General features: G+C 39.0%; 1 protein-coding gene across 1 annotated transcript; it reads right to left on the reverse strand.

Moving 5' to 3' along the window:
- Window positions 1-555: 555 nt before the first annotated feature.
- Window positions 556-14,098, reverse strand: sh3glb1a (SH3-domain GRB2-like endophilin B1a). The gene is made up of 9 exons (XM_037757108.1): window positions 13,907-14,098; window positions 13,483-13,624; window positions 11,545-11,673; window positions 10,506-10,639; window positions 9,445-9,537; window positions 4,951-5,040; window positions 4,533-4,633; window positions 3,692-3,926; window positions 556-1,843 (listed from the first exon to the last, which is right to left on the reverse strand). Exons 1-9 carry the CDS (start codon window positions 13,967-13,969, stop codon window positions 1,736-1,738), a joined length of 1,095 nt encoding a protein of 364 aa, XP_037613036.1. The 5' UTR covers window positions 13,970-14,098; the 3' UTR covers window positions 556-1,735.
- Window positions 14,099-16,583: the final 2,485 nt, after the last annotated feature.

The following is a 16,583-nucleotide window of genomic DNA, read 5'->3' on the forward strand; positions in this document are numbered from 1 at the left end:
CAGTACATTTATGAAGGTTTGACATGAAAAGTGCTTTACTGAGAGCTAGTGAGGAGAAAATGATTTTGGAAATTGATCTGTAGGATTGCAAAAGGGGATTTATTTCCCTCTGGAAAACAGTTTCCTGCTGGCTTTTGATTGTACACTATATATTTGTATGTAAACATTTGGTCTTTTGTGTATTTTACACTTCTCTTTAATGTACTGTCATTTAGCACTACCACTAGTATGGCAGCTTTTAAAAGGTGTTCATGCATTACAGACATTATTTTTTCTCAAACTGGTGAAATTTCTCTAGCTCATGTGTCTCAATCTCACATGATTCTGCCAAATTACACGGTCCAAACATGTCTTCAGTTGTATATACCACTACAGTGCAACCGGTTACATGTCACAGTACACCAACAGATCATGTTGATTGTTCTGCCCTCTAGTGGGTCCACCAGGAATAAAGAAAATTCAACAATGAAGTCAGCTGTGAATGTCACTTTTTGCTCCGTAACTACTTAAAATACCCTTTTGCATAAATACAATGAAATATCAAAAACAGACCAGTGATATTTTCTTATTTTAATGCATCATGTTGTATACTTATTTTTACAAATGTATGCTATATTATCAGTTACACACAAAACAAAAAGCAGCCATGTAATAATATATTTGTATCTCCCAGAATGCAACAGGATTGTTTAGGGGAAACTGATGTTAGTAATGTAAAATAAAATGTTTTACTTTAAGGCGTTTTAAAGATGATAAACGTGTCACAAATTGTGTATTTATGAATACACAAATTAATAATTTAATCAGAGATAACAGCCGTCTTCTGTTTGATGAACTTCCAACAGAAACGCGGAAATGCTGGTTTCCAATTGTCAATAACTTAAATAGAAGTTTTAGGGGCTCAATACTACGAGAGGAGACTGAACTGATGGTCTCAATACTGCTGGTGTAGCTACAGACAAGGCAAATGGTTTTAGAAAGGCCGGTTCACTGTGATAGGCACTTTATGATGTCTGGCAACTGCCTGGTTATCAGCAGGTTACAACTGCTCTTATTCCGCCTTGCTCATCAATTAAATGTACTGGAACAACGGGTTAAACTCGCTGTCCAGTATGGCGCCATGTGAATAAAGCTGACACACAATACTTAATGTTAAAAAAAACGATTCATACTTTGGATAATCATAACAGCTACTGCACCATAAGATTATCAATTATAAAATAAGGCTTAATAATTGGCATCACACTCCACTTCAAACTGAAGTGCATTTTTGTATTTAAAAAATGTGTATCTCTACTTGAAAAAACTTGCAGTAAGGGAAGAGAAATAAAACCCTCCCATTAAAAGCATTTAGGTCACCATCTGAGATATATAGAATGTAAACAAAAACTTTTTTTTTTTTTTTTTAAGTTACAGTTTGGGAGATGTTCTGGCACATATTGCAGATTGCATGGCATCAAACACAAAAGGCATGGAAGCAGGCTTTTTAGAAATGTACTGCAGTTACATTATACAAACACAATCAGGGATTGGGGAGTCCGTTTCCTTTCCCTTCACTCAAAATGTATTCATTCCAGCTCGAGTCTGCTAAAACTGAGACTCCGTTTCATAGAAATATAACTCATTCTGAAATGACTGAATGGAAGAGAAGGCGAGGCCTGTCCCTGCAACACAATATAAATATGAGATCACAGCTGGTTACGGGGCGGTAAAAGGGGGGGCGGGGAGGGGTGTCTCAGTTAAGTAACTCCAGGTAAGTGATCGGCACTTTGCCCTTCTGGGTGCCACGCTCGCCCATCAGCCAGTCTGAATCCATGCCTGGGACGCTGCTGACTACGATCACCTGCAAAGACAGGGACACGGTCTCAGTTTCTATTTAACTGGTACACTGTATCCTCCGTTATCAATGTAACATTCATTTGCCAAGGCAAATTACTGATATAGCAAAAGCTTACATGTATGGAGGATGGAACCTGCCAAAATCAAAAAAATAATAAATAAATAACTCTGAATAAATAAATAAGCCATTAAATGAACCAAAAATAATATTGAAAATAAATGTAGGCATTAATTAATTAATTGAGAAAATGTGACATACATTTATTATTTCTGTTTTTATTTGCCTTTGTATTTATTACCCTATCTACTCTATTCTATTTTCCCTATAATTCATTCATTTTTTATTAACTTTTAAATGTATATTTATTCCTGTATTTATTTTTTATTATTTTGAATTTATTCATTCATTATTAAATTGTATGTATTTATTTATTTATTTATTTATTTATTTATTTATGCATGACTTTCCCTTAGTATTTCCCCCCTTATTTATTTCCCCTAAATTATTTATTTCTGTATTCTTTTCTTTATACATTTGTTTTTACATTTCTTTATGCATTTCTGCATCACTATGCAAATGAGGGGGCTGTCATTCAAACGTGTGTCATGGGGTCAGAGTGCATAGATCAACCATATGCTAGTTAGTTAGCTAACTAACACTGTCTGCTGTGCTCATCAAATCCAGTCTTTGGCGCGCTTTTGTTCCCATATTCCGAAGGTAGGCTACCCGGTCCGAACAACGGTGAGTTGTTTTTTGTTTTTTTACAATTTTCACATGTTATTTCATCAGTACATTCACTTCTGAGAAGATAGATACTAGCAGTTCTTTGAAAATTGATGGAGAATCAAGAATTTGCTCCAAAGTTGGGAGCTGTACAAGACTACCAGCCGCCGACCTCCCTCTGGTTCTCTGGCGGAGCAGAGAAGAGCACAGTGGGGCTTGCTGGAGGCTGCTTGGGGGCTGTGGGATAGAGCCAGGCAGCTGAGAGTCAAGCAAGAACCCGCAGAGCATGTTGGAGAACCAGAGGGAAGGCGGGAGAACTGCGGGGTCCGTGCCCACGGCTGAGTGGCCGCTATCCACGCACCCCTAGATGTGGAGCCTCCAACATGCTCAACGGGCCCTGGCTTTCTTCTCACCCGTTATGACTGCCTCTCCAGCCCCGGTAAAGCCTCCACATTTCAAACAAAACATAAATGAGGAGTTTATTTATTAAAACAATTCGTGTCACATTTTATCAATTAATTAATCCCTACATTTATTTTTGGTACATCTAATGGCTTATTTATTGAGTAATTTATTTATTTATTAATTTTTTATTTTGGCAGGTTCCGTCCTCCACATACATCAACTTTACAGACAGTGTTTTCCGCTTGTTAAAAGACACCAAATGTATGAAATGCTTGGTTATAAATCCTGTTATTATCAAAGGCGGTTCAGGCCACACACAGTTAGCTCACCAAATGCAATGGCAGACTGGAAAATATTCCTGAATGTGAGTATTAGAACGAATGAGGTAATGCTGGTTCATTGTTAGTCAACCACAGGCTTGTAATGGACAGCTCATTGCTTTTCCAGGAAGGGGAGTGGCTGATGTTCCGCTACTGTGCAAGAACTGCTCCACTGCAGTTTGAGTTTAGACTCCTAATTTGATAGTTAAGATGTTTATTCTTATATTAAAATACATTTAAAAAACTACAATTAATGTAAACAACAAATAAGAGTTGTGCAATATGGCAAAATGTGCAAAAAAAATCTAGAGAAAGAAAGTCATCATCAAAATAATCCTTAAATTTTGATAGTTTTTCTCCACAGTAACAAGATAGAATGGAGCAATGATCGTGTCAGACTCACCTCATCAGCCAGCAGGGAGAGCTCGCTGCTGCTGGCGGCATCGTAGTCGTAAAGCACTCTGGCTTTGCGGCTGCCACTGGAGCTACGCAACTCATTGAATCCGCCCGATGCTGTCGAGCTGCCGTGGCCTGCGGACACACTGGGCAGGGAGGCCGACACCGGGATGGTGGGCACCGAGATGCTGGCCGCGCCCGACACTGACGATTGGTTGTTGTTGGAGAATGACGAGGGGAAACTGGTGGGAGGAAGGGGGAGATAATAAACACTGGCTGCAGACTGCTGTGCCACCCTGAAGCAGAGCTGGGTGATTAAGTGTTCTTCACTGATACAGTATATTATTCACCAGTCCAATTTTTATGCTCTCTCTCCCTGTAAGAATTAGATAAAGCTGGCTTCTCTGTGACCTCGTATCTGATTAAGCAAGTATTAGTCATTTTCCTCTTTCAGCAGAAAGATGAAAAGCTTATGCAACCCTACATGAACATGCACTGTTTTGATTTTATCCCAAAAAAGGGGTGAAAAGAACATTTAACATCAATACTTTTGGTTACAGGAAGGGTTACTAATTATTTACCCATTCAGAAAGAAACTGGGGGGCTGTAATGACATACTGCTCCCTGCAGTAAGATTATATAAAACTATTACGTTTGAAAAGAGCAATGTAGGTTCTGCAAATATATGAGCGCTGCCCTTGTATCTCAGTCTTCTATGTGACGTTACCTGTTGTGTAAACTGCCTGGAAACACTGTCAGTATGATACCAGAGTTCGAAGTGAACTATTTGTGCGGTACGGAGCTTTTCAGGTCAAAAAGAAATGAAAGGTGAGAGTGTGGTATTTCACCTGCCCAGCTGCTTTTGGAGATCCACCATGTACTGGTAACACTGTGCGTAGTATGTAGTCTGGGCCTCCACAAAGTCATTCAAGCAGCGTAGGTGGTGTGCCTGGTAATGCACAGGGAGAGATGTAAGCCAATAGCTTCTATCGAACTTTCCACATGCTAAACTCAAGTTTTACAAAAGGAGAATTCATAGATTTCTTAGCTGTTAGATGTTTTAAAGTTAGATTTGCAGCTATACACATCTTTCTATAACAAGCATTTTATTATCTTAAATGGTAGCACTACAATAATATCCCTTAATGTTAGTTGTTTAATGATTGAATGATGATTAAAGCAGAAGCCTGAGAGAAGAAAGGCCTTTCAACAAAAGGTGTGTGCTGTGCTGTGCTGTGCTGTGCTGTGCTGTGCTGGGCTACATACGTGGGTGCTGCTGACGCCTTCTAGCAGCAGTCGGGTGATCTCTGCCTGCCGGTCAAACTCGCTCTGGGTCATCTTCAGCTCCTGCTCTGCCTGAGAGTGAAGAACCAAAACCAGATATTTACACAACAGCATCACTATATACACACACGTGTCTAGGTTGGAGTAATGATGATGATCCATGCTAGTAAAATCAAGTTGATATATGGCTGTAATCAGAGCACTTTACAGACAAAAGCACAGACAGTATGGCTTAAAGAGGACGTATTATGCATATTTTCAGGTGCAAACATGTTTACATGCTTTAATTTTCAAAAAACGCTTTATTTTTCTCATACCGGCTGTGCTGCAGCACCTCTTTTCACCCTCTGTCTGAAACGCTCAGTTTGAGCCCAGTCTGCTCTGATTGGTCAGCTGGCCCACTCTGTTGTGATTGGCCAACTGAACTAAACTCTTCGGACTCCGTTCCAGCTCCGCTCTAACTAGCTTTGTTTGAGGGCGTGCCAAACCAGCCGCCAGGCAGGTGTTATGCAAATGTATTACTTGGTGACATCACCACATTACGGAAGAAAAGGCGGGACTTCAAGCAAGGCGTTTCAGGCAGTTCAGGAGCAGTGTTTCTGTGGGGGAGAGGAACTCCTTTTGGCCTGGACTTTGTAACTTTGCAGACCTTTTACGTGCACAAAAAATATAACACAGTAAAGGAAAGGGGAAAAGCACAAAAGCATGATAGGTCCTCTTTAAAAGATAAGAGTGAATGAACATGTCTCAGACTAACAAATTGGTTTGCTGATATCCTCGTTTTGAAAAGGAGGCCAGTATGTATTGCCACCTCTGATATGCTATATTATCTGCATTTGAAAAAAAAACAAACATAAAATACAATTGTTTAAACCCTTTGGTATTAAAAGAATCAAATTAATTAAAGTTGAATATCAACATATACCACCAGTTAGTCCGTAAAATGTATTAAAAATAAATAAAAATGAACAGTTCAATCAACCACAAAAGAAAACGATGCCAGAGACTGTATGTGCATATGATATGATATGGCTTCAGTGGGTCAAGAACAGGGAAGTCAGAGGCACATCAAGGAAAGACAACAACTGAACGACTAAACACGATGTTTCTGTACCGAGGGAAACGTTTCCCTTTCCTCATATTGAGCCAAAGGATTCAATATGAGACCTGCGGAACAATGGCTTGTTGAGACTTGCTAAAAAAGTCCAATAAACATATGGTCCGGAGCTGAGACTGACAGGGACAATGGCCTCACTGTTCTGAACTCTCCACAGCTTACATTAGAGCCACAGAGAGAACATCTACAGATTTTGGTTCCTGTAGGTCTCGTCTACAAAAGATTCCCATGGAGGTACGACAGTATGTGTCATGGAGGAGATAGAGAAAGCTGTAGACGGCAGCTGTTGACAACGCTATCAGGGGGTTTGGTGTGTGCGTGTGTGCGTGTGTGTGTTCAATTCAAAGATGGCTCCAACATTCCACTCACCTCTGTCACTTCCTCTGCTCACATCTGCTGCTTTGCGTTTTCAAAAACAGTGACACAGTAGTTAGAGCTACAGCTGCTGCATGGCCACAGCCAACGCAATACATCGTCAATCTCTGCGTGTTGGTGCGAGGGCGAAGCGATGGCATGCTTTTACAAAAACCACACATAAATATTTCTCACCCCTCAACTTTCACACAACTGAACCACCTCAGGCTCGCTGTGATCTGTGTGTCTCCGTGTGAAAGAGCACCATCCTTCAAACGAAGATTAAAGGGTGGTGGTGTTAACCAGCAGAAACTACTATTTACACCTCCTGTATTCTCTTTCATGAGTTAACAAATTCACTCAGATATTGTTGACAGGACACATGTTTATTTGTATGGATTAAACACACTATAGACCACTAGACAACCCTGCTATTTGGAGAAGCTTCATTAAATGAGCATGCTAAGAAGCCACAGGGATGACTTGGCTCCAAGAGGAATAAAGTAATAGATGGAAATTAGGCTCAGTGCGTCTCAACTGGATTGCACTTTAAGCATTTGTGGAAAATTGTGCTCAAAAGCAGCTCATTTACTCGAGATGCTCTGAAGACTGCAGCCAAAGAGCTTTGCTGGGATATCGCCCAGTGCCTTAATGTCCATCCATGAGTCTGACATTACTTTGTGCTGTATAGTGATATTGCCTCTAGTAGTTATAGAATATCAGCAGCTTAGTAGAGTATTTGTCTCATCTATCTTCTTACTGGCACATCCATCGCGCTCCACTCTTGGTGCACATGAATGAGCCGAGTCTTGTCTCAGTTAATAAATACTGATGTCATTACAGATATCATCTTCAGTCACTGTTAACTGTAAGAGAGTCATGCCTGGGAGAGTCGTGACAGACAATCTGCAACTTTGAACAAAGTCAGACTGTTAATAAGAACCTTTAAGTGCCGGTTAGAATGAAATGTAAGATTTGTTTTGCAACTAGACATATAAATGAAAACTTGCAGATCAGCACAACTCTGATTTTTCACTACAAAAATCTGTGCATCAATATATTCCAACACAACAAAAGGCCTCAATCAGTGAATACATAAAATGTTTAAAGGCCGCAAGCCCCAACTTGATGATGGCCTTATACTGATCTGAATCATCATGTTCTATTGGGTCAATTTGGTAGTGATTGATACACCACAAGCACATGGATTAAAGGTGCAGTGTGTAGGATTTAGCGACATCTAGCTGCAAGGTTGCAGATTGCAACCAACTGAAACCTCCTATGTGCTAAGCATGTGGAGAACTACGGTGGCTGACGCAAAAACGTGAATGGCCCTATCTAGAGCCAGTGTTTGGTTTGTCCGTTCTGGGCTACTGTAGAAACATGGCGGTGCAACATGGTGGAGTCCATGAAGAGAGGACACGCTCCCTATGTAGATATGAACGGCTCATTCTAAGCTAACAAAAACACAACGATTCTTAGTTTCAGGTAATTATACACTAATGAAAACATAGTTATGAATATTATATTCCATTTCTGCTAATAGATCCCCCGAAATGTTACACACTGTTCCTTTAAATGAACCGTTTCCTTTACAAAGCTCAAATCCAAAGATGTTCACTGGGCTTTAGAGTACAAGAATTTGCTCTTATTAGCAAAGCTGAGTGTACAAAACATTCAAGAAGCTGCTTCTCATTTTTAGCTGGCGCCGATTGTCGCTTTCGCAGGTTAGCTGTCATTAACTAACGTTAGTTCAACGACTAACCTGATGACGGTGCTTTCTGCAAGCCGAGGTGTCTGTACTCAGCCAAAGAAACATCCCTCTGTAACACCACTGTACAATCCCCTTTTTATAGTACTAACTCCACCAGAGTGAGGGCAGTATCTCCCAGTTAAAGTTTCTTTCATATCACATCCATAAATTGAGCAGAACAACTTTCAGTTCTGCATAAGAACCTGCAGTATGTTTAGCATTTGGAAAATATGGTGTGACAAAGTCAGAAGCTACTGTTATTTCAATGTGTAATAAATACATATTTAATTAAATTTGACATATTCTGCTGCTATGTATGATATCAATTTTACTATGTTGACTTGTCGAGCATTTTGGCACAAACATTTCTTTAAGGGTGAATTTAGTTCCATCTAATGTAATTTAGGGGTTGTAGCTAAAGGTTGTGAACATTCATTAATTAGGCTGCTACTCAAAACAGTTTCTGCCTTCTCAGCCTACACATTTCAACTGGATCTCTTCAGTTTTAGTTATTTATAATTTTACTAACTTTACAAAGTTAAGTTACACTTAACATAAATTGGTTCACTAAGAGGTTGGAGCCTAACATAAAAAGAATTTGTGGACTCTGTTGTTTGAAAAGGGATGCTGTTTGCTGCACATGCTGTTTGTTGCATTCATGAAGCACAATGTGTCCTTTTCCTTTGTTAGGTTCCAAGTACACCTTATGTTTCACAATGATTAATTACTGATTCTTTAGTAAGCTCCTAGTTAAGTCAGTTTGCGCCTGCATCTTATGAATACTCTGCTAAATGTTTAAAAAAAAAGTAAATTTTTCCATTTAAGGACACTAGTACCAAAACATAAAGGGAAGCGAGGAGCAGCAAAGAAAAAGAGAAATTCAACCCAGATGTCAGAAGAAAAAGGGGATACACAGCAAGAAAACCAACTGTCCAGAAAAAGGGAAGTCTGAAGTTCCCATAGCTGCTCATGTGACTGTATGCAAGTCACAAGAGATGAAATGATCAACTCCATGTTGTGTAACTTAGTGTGGTAGTCATGACTTGTGTGACTTCAGACAGAAGGGGCAGTAGGAGACGCCCATACAGCTTTTCTTCCTCTCAAAGGAAATTGGCTAATGATTTTAGAGAAAGCAGAATTCACTAACACTGTTCATTAATCTGCATTAAAATGACGGAAAAACATCCAGATGCGATAAAATATAGGGTTGCATTGCTGATGATGATGTGTCTGTGAGTGTGCGTGTACTTACCACAGCTTTGGCATCAGACATCCTGGCTTTCTTTAGCCTGGTTTTGGCTGCATCCAAATCCAAACGTTTGACCTGCAGTAGCTTCCTTTCTTTCTGGACACAAAAACACAATAAAACCCTCAGAAAATTCTTAAGTTTGTGCACCATGTACCGTCACAATTTTCTTGCAGATAAGATGTGCATTTGCTGTCGTCACTCACTTTATGGTAGATGGGAGAATGAACGATAATGTTAGGATTCTTAGTAGAACCGCACGTGTAATGTGCAGGATGTTTGGAGGCATTTATTAAAAGGTCTAATGGTGCACGTTTCATCGGTTTCAAACAGGTGCACAGGGTCAAATACAGAAGAAGATACTCCTAAAAATCTGAGGCACGTTTCCTCATCTAACCACTTCACTGTTGCCGTTTCTCCTTTTACCATTTCACCCTGTAATATTTAAAACTCATCTGGTAACAAAAAAAACATCTGAATGTCTTTAATATATCTTTAGGTTGGCCATCTTCACTCACTAAAGGCTATTTGTATTGCTGTTCAAAAAAAGCCAGAGAAAACCTTTTAACTCTGAGCGACAGGAAGTGTTATGTTTGCATTAAGTAAAACTGCAGCTTTAAATGGTGATGATTGTATTGACCATACAGTACTATGAATCATATTGCTGAGCCCCACTAACAAGTACAAGTATTGTGGATCACCTAATGAAGGAAATCCTACCATAGTGCTGTTTGGGGCAGTTCTATATTTTCTCCAAATAGACGCCAGATCTGAACCAATTTTTATTTTTTGGTAATTTTTTCACTTCAAAAAACAATTACAAACTTTTGACAATGTAGAATTAAATATCTTTTAGACTAACTTCCGAACTGAATTGAAAATAATGGACAGAGTTCAATATGATATCTGATTAACAAGGCTGTAAAATAGAAAGGGACGGTCATCAAGACTATAATACTCATCTACACTCTACAGCCACTAGTGCTGAGAGTCAGGTCCATATCAAAGTTCAAAGTTCAAAGTTCAGTGAAAGTGATTTAAGATCTGTAGCCAGCAGTCCAACTCACCAGGATTGTTTTGAAGTCGCCCTCCAGAAAGTTCCTGAAAGGTGTCAGGAAGTTGATGGCAGCGCTATGGATTAACTCCCGTTCCGCCCCGCCGATCTGCTTCTCCGTCTCACCGCATTTTATCAGAGCATTTCCTGTAACGGCCAACAGCACAAACACAGCTTCACTCCCAATACAAGGACACTGTACAATGTGGCACCACAGTCTCAGCTAAGGCCTAATTACATACTTCCGTCTTGAGATGACACAGAAGCCTGTGGACACGTACAAAGTACTGCTGTTCAAAGGCAGCAAGAAACCAAGGCCGCGACTGAGGAATGACGATGACTACGAAAGACTGCGGCAGGGGATGAAGCCGATGTTTAAAATCATAACAGAAGAGTGGTGTTCAAACGTTCTTCACAAATTTTCAAAAGACTAGACGGTAGGGCTGGGCGATATGGCCAAAATCTTCTATCACAATGCAGGTCATTTCATATCACAATCACAATATATATACAGTATCATGATATTGCATGCTTTCTGGTAATTCAGTAAATAAATATGAAATAACCACATGTTAAAGCCTGTTTTTGTATGAATTAAATACATGATAAATGAAAAGTACTGAGTATTTTCTCATTTTAAGAACTTGAGTGCAAAATGAATAAAGTTTTAAGTGAAATTATAAAGAATAAATAAATAACTATAGACCTAGCTTATATCACGATAGAAAAGATATAGAAACAAACATATGATGGACATTTTTATATTGTTTTGATGATATATATCATCAAATTGCCCAGCCCTACTAGAAAGAATACTGGATTACCATTTTATGCAAGCTTGCCCAACAACTAAACCTTAATAGCTAGAAGCTTTCAACCATTTTATGCTCCATGAATTAAGCAATTTTGTAGGGGAGGAATACGATTATCAACAAGTGCAGAAATCAGATTAAAAAAAATGTGGTATGACGGGCAAAATTTACCATAATACAGCAGGAGTTAAATGTTCATTTAATTACCAGTATGTCAGGCAACTTAGTGTTATCACTCACCATAGGCAGTGCCGGGACCAAATTCATTTCCTGACTCGATCATGGACTGGCCCAGCAGATCATGGTTGTTCATTCGCGTAGGGGCTTTTTTCTCCAGTTTCTCGTACACAAACTCTTCTAACCGGACATCTGCAGAGTGCAACAAGAAAACTTAATTACAAAGTCACAAGACTACAGTGAGGGAGCCAAACGTAGCCAGATGACTTTAGGACAGCGACTCCAAACAGCACTGCCTTACATTTGTAAACTAAAATAGAAGCTTTCGTAATGACAACCACGATGAGAAAATGTTATCACATCACGTGGCTGAACACTGACACTAACACATATGCCGACTGTGACTGTCAGTGTTATGTTGTATGGAGAAAAAGTAGAACAAATCCAGTTTACAATATCCAATACTGTTACACAAGACTGCCATCCGCAGCTGGTCTGTTTGTGTTTGTTGTGCTACAGCAGTATGGCATCATGGTGTGAATGGAGGAGGAGGATGCACAGCTGAGCTTACAGACTTCACAGACACCCTACCTACTGATGTATGTCAAACACCCTCTCAGCGATGGCATTTTTCTATGTGACCCTTCTTACTGGCAAAAGTGTACATCTCCTAAATTCAGGCATTTTTCTGAATCATTGAGCTACTCTTCAGGGCTGCTACTATCATTTGTCAACAGTCAACACTGATATTATTCTGATAATATTACACAAATAGTTGATTTCCAAATGTTCAAAAGGTAAAGCAGCTGTGTGTGGATCACCATTATGATGAATCTACCAGAGCATTTAGAGCGGCATTAAAATGGAAACACCATCCAAATTAAGAATTCCAATATGTTATTTCCATGGCCTAGAAAAGATCAATCAATATTTTGTGAACATGAGCTACTCTCTCTCAAAGCCAGAAACCAGAGAAGTAAGTCTCAAACTTGTGTTGCCCTGGGTGCTCTCAGTTTCATCAATAGCATCTCCCCCAATTCATTGTACACACTTTATACCCAATGACATCACAAATTGGAGTTTTACCACTATAGTTTTTTGGATTTGGGAGAGAGTTGTTTGTGTTTACTAATATTTTTGGACTGTCGTAGACCATAGGTATAACATTTATCAATTTTGAAAATGGGTGTAGTTCCACTTTAAGTTGACCCATAAAGAGAGGAACATAGAGTGGCTACCTAGACCTGGCTGCCTAGAGAAGACAGGCTGTGTCAGCTCTGTCCACAGAGACAGGTGGAGACAGAGCAACATTTCCTGCTACAATGTAGCACATATGAAGAAATTAGGAAAAATGTCTTTACAAAATTTAAATGTAAACTCCCAAGATTTTGATTCCCTCTCTGACCAAAACAAAATACAACATCTACTTGGAGAAAATAGTGTCATCGCCATAGAAGCTGCAGGATATGTCAGTGCATGTCACAGCCTAAGAGACAACCACAACAACAACAACAACACATAATAGGTGTAACTCACACTCTGCCTTTTATTTACTCCTCTACTTCATGTTTTTTTTTTGTTTGCCTTTTGTTGTTTTTTTACATTTATCCTTTGATATTGCAAAATATTTTGTATTAATTGTTTTTTATCTGTTTGTTTTATTGACACAACAAACATGAATTACTTATTTATTGTTTTCTTTCATTTACATGCATGCTCTTTTTAAATATCTATGTATTGTAATTTATTTAATGAATTGTATATATGTATATATATGTTTTTATTTTGTTCTTTTTTCTTTTTATTTATTATTGAACTGATGCTTTGGCAATATTGTTCACTTGACAGTCATGCCAATAAAGCAAATTGAATTGAATTGAATTGAGTGTCTACCTGCCCTATAATGCTCTGAAAAGGGGTCCTAGTATGTCAGCATTTAGTCTGTCAGTCCAGTCAAGTTCATCATCACAGACACACAGAGTCAACATCAGTGGTCTTTACTTGGGTTGGGCTGTAGTAAGACTTCTGTCTGCTTCATGATCCTCTCTGTCCATTGCTTGGTGGTCTCAGCTCTGACCAGAAGGTTCTCCAGATGAGCATCCAACTCTGTCTTCTCAGCCTGGCCAAGTTTCTCTTCTGTAAACTGGAAACAGAAGAAAACATCCGGTTATAATAATGTGTGTGTGAGGCCTGCTTTGATGGTCATGTTGAACAACTGCAAAGTGTTAGCTAGAATAGAGACTGTTTAAAAGCACTCTTGTAACTGCAGCCAACTTTTAAGGCTATAAAAATGTCTCTCAGATGATAAATAGCAGAATAACAGCCACAGTTTATCTGTTAGCTGTTAGCATGCGAGCTAACGCTAGCTGACTGAGCTAACGTTGGTTAGCAACAACTTCCACCAACTAGAGACGGTCCAACTCACTTGTACCGCCCGGCTCAGGAAGGTACCGGCGTCTGCAGCTAACCGCTTCACATTAAAGTCCATGGCACCGCAGCGGGGGGAGAATAAACACTTAATAGAACAGCTAGCTGGTCTCTCAGTCAGACTGACATCAATACAGATAATAAATGTCTTTAAAGCAACTCCACCCAGCTGTTGAGCCACACAAAGATAGTATACACACACAAGAGAGTTCACTGCTCCACCACCACCCGAGTCTGACAGCTGGGAGGATATCTCTCTTGACACACGACAAAATATAGGAAACAATAAAGATAATGTCAATGAACTGAAACTATATACATTACAAGTTTTATTTAGTAATAATGCTGTTCATTTACTGCCCCGCAAACGGTGTGGTGTTTTCAGTGGAGTGGAGGTGGAGGAGTAGAGAAAGTTAAATCACGACCCAGACTAATCTTTGACAATGGTTTGACACATTAGACTTGTGTTGCGTTCACGTCATGCGGAAATATAGGAATCATATTACAAGTAAAGCGGACCAAGTGGTGAAAGTAGCCTAAAGTGGGGAAAATCGCAATGTTCCGCAAAAGCATCATAATCGAGATGTGACTTTTGTGGACTAAATATTATGTGTTACACATTTTATAAACGTTTGGAAATAGGATAATACCAATACCAAAACCAATTCCAAATTTTATACAGGTGCTATTATATATATATATATATATATATATATATATATATATATATATATATATATTATATTATATATATTATATTTTTTTTACAAGAGTAGCCTCTTTTTTTACAAGAGTAGCCTATTTTACAAGAGTAGCCTATTTATTTATTTAGTAATTTATTTATTTATTTAGTTGTTTATCTATTTTATTTTTTTTGTTTTGTTTTTGTTTGTTTGTTTTTTTCCTTTAACTACTTATGTTCTTTGTATTTGCTTGTCTCCATTTTTGTTTGCCCTTAGTTCCTAGTATTGTCTGTTTTTGTTGATATATATCAGAAATGAGGCATGATACACACCCCACAGAAGACTGTATCACTGACATGCACATGCTTCCTAATACAAATATTTGAAACAAAAGAGTAGTCTATTTTTAGGTAGGCCATTGGTTCCCAAACTTTTTCAAGTACCACTAAACTGATGCAAATTAGACCCACATCTGATAGTATTTTTGCTTTTAGATGTTTTATTACAGAAGGCGTATGAAACCCTTTATCAAAGTATACATACATTCTGTCATTGTGTTACTTATGAATGGAATAATAGTGAAAATGAATTATTATTTATTATTATTATAATATAATAATAATAATATGATATCATAATATTATTATATAATTATTATTACCCCCTTAAGGACTCCTGGGGGTCCTCGGACCCCACTTTGAAAACCACTGAGTTAGGCTATCAAGTCCAACCAAAATGATCTAATTCATATTTATAAGTTAGAAACTTAAAGGAAATTCAAAGGACACGGTGAAGACCCCTTGCGCAAATGTGTGCGCGTGCTTGTTGTGGCTCAGCGTTCTGCTTTCTTCTTCTGCTGACATTTAAACAGAATTGGTGTACAATACATCCTGCTACAGCATGTCAAATAGTGTAGGCCTATCTTCTTCTTTTTTTATTGAAAAAAATCATTGGCTATTTGTCAGGAATAGACCTAGTACTGTCCCTAGTAGGCTACGGAAATATAAATACTGGTGTTCTCTCAACTGCAGTGATCAGAATATAAACCACATTCAAACTACGGAAAATAAAACACCTTAGCAGCGCTAAACCCATTTACAATCATTTGCCTTGAACCCTCGACATCACACCCTTTGCCTGTCACCCCTCATTGACCCTTTACCATTGATTTCTTCATGTGGGCTATTATTAACAGCTGTGAGGTCTGAATGATAATTCACCTTTGACCATGTGTGTCAAGTAGCATACAAGATCCAAATGTTAAACCACCATTCTATCAGATATATTAGGACAAGGAATATTTTCCCTGAAGCCTCCAGCCTGGATGCTGCTCCCTCCCACCATAAACAGGAACATCACTAGATTTAATTTCATTATGCATTACTTCTATGCAGAGAAGGAGGAGGAGGAGGCGGCGGCGGAGGAAGGGTAGAGAGGGAGGCTCATCTGTCCTCATAAGTTATGCATTTTCTTATTAACGGCAGTCATGGCTGCACTCCAAACTTTGCAATTCTAATGAGAGTAAAGGACAAATGTGGTGTGCACCACAAGTGTGGGAGACAGGGAGAGATTATTTAGATCATCCCCTTTAGAATAATGTCTGTTTTATACCACCGTGATGCAGGTTCGTCGCATGCAGGTCATTTGCAATGAGGATAATATTTCCGCAGGGTAATCTCTTCTGCAACCCTCTCCTCGCTCTTAGAAAATGTCTCGAGGAAGCGGACTTTGGCAGTTTTTGGGAAAACAAAAACACTCCTCAGGTCTGGAAGTGATTATGCCAGACAGGGCCTGCTACCTGCTGTGTGGGAGGAAGTCAGCCGGAGAGAGAAATCAAATGACTTCCCCTCTGTAGGCTACCGGCGCACCGTCAGCTACACCCTTTCTTAACGATGGCTCGAAGGTTTCTTCATCCACATGTTTGTTCCAATGTCGGGTTTCACAACTGAAAACGCTGTGGGTTTTTCCCATCACACACATACAGGAGTTTCT

This window comes from Sebastes umbrosus, chromosome 21 (assembly GCF_015220745.1).
Source record: "Sebastes umbrosus isolate fSebUmb1 chromosome 21, fSebUmb1.pri, whole genome shotgun sequence".
Classification (NCBI taxonomy): Eukaryota; Metazoa; Chordata; class Actinopteri; order Perciformes; family Sebastidae; genus Sebastes; species Sebastes umbrosus.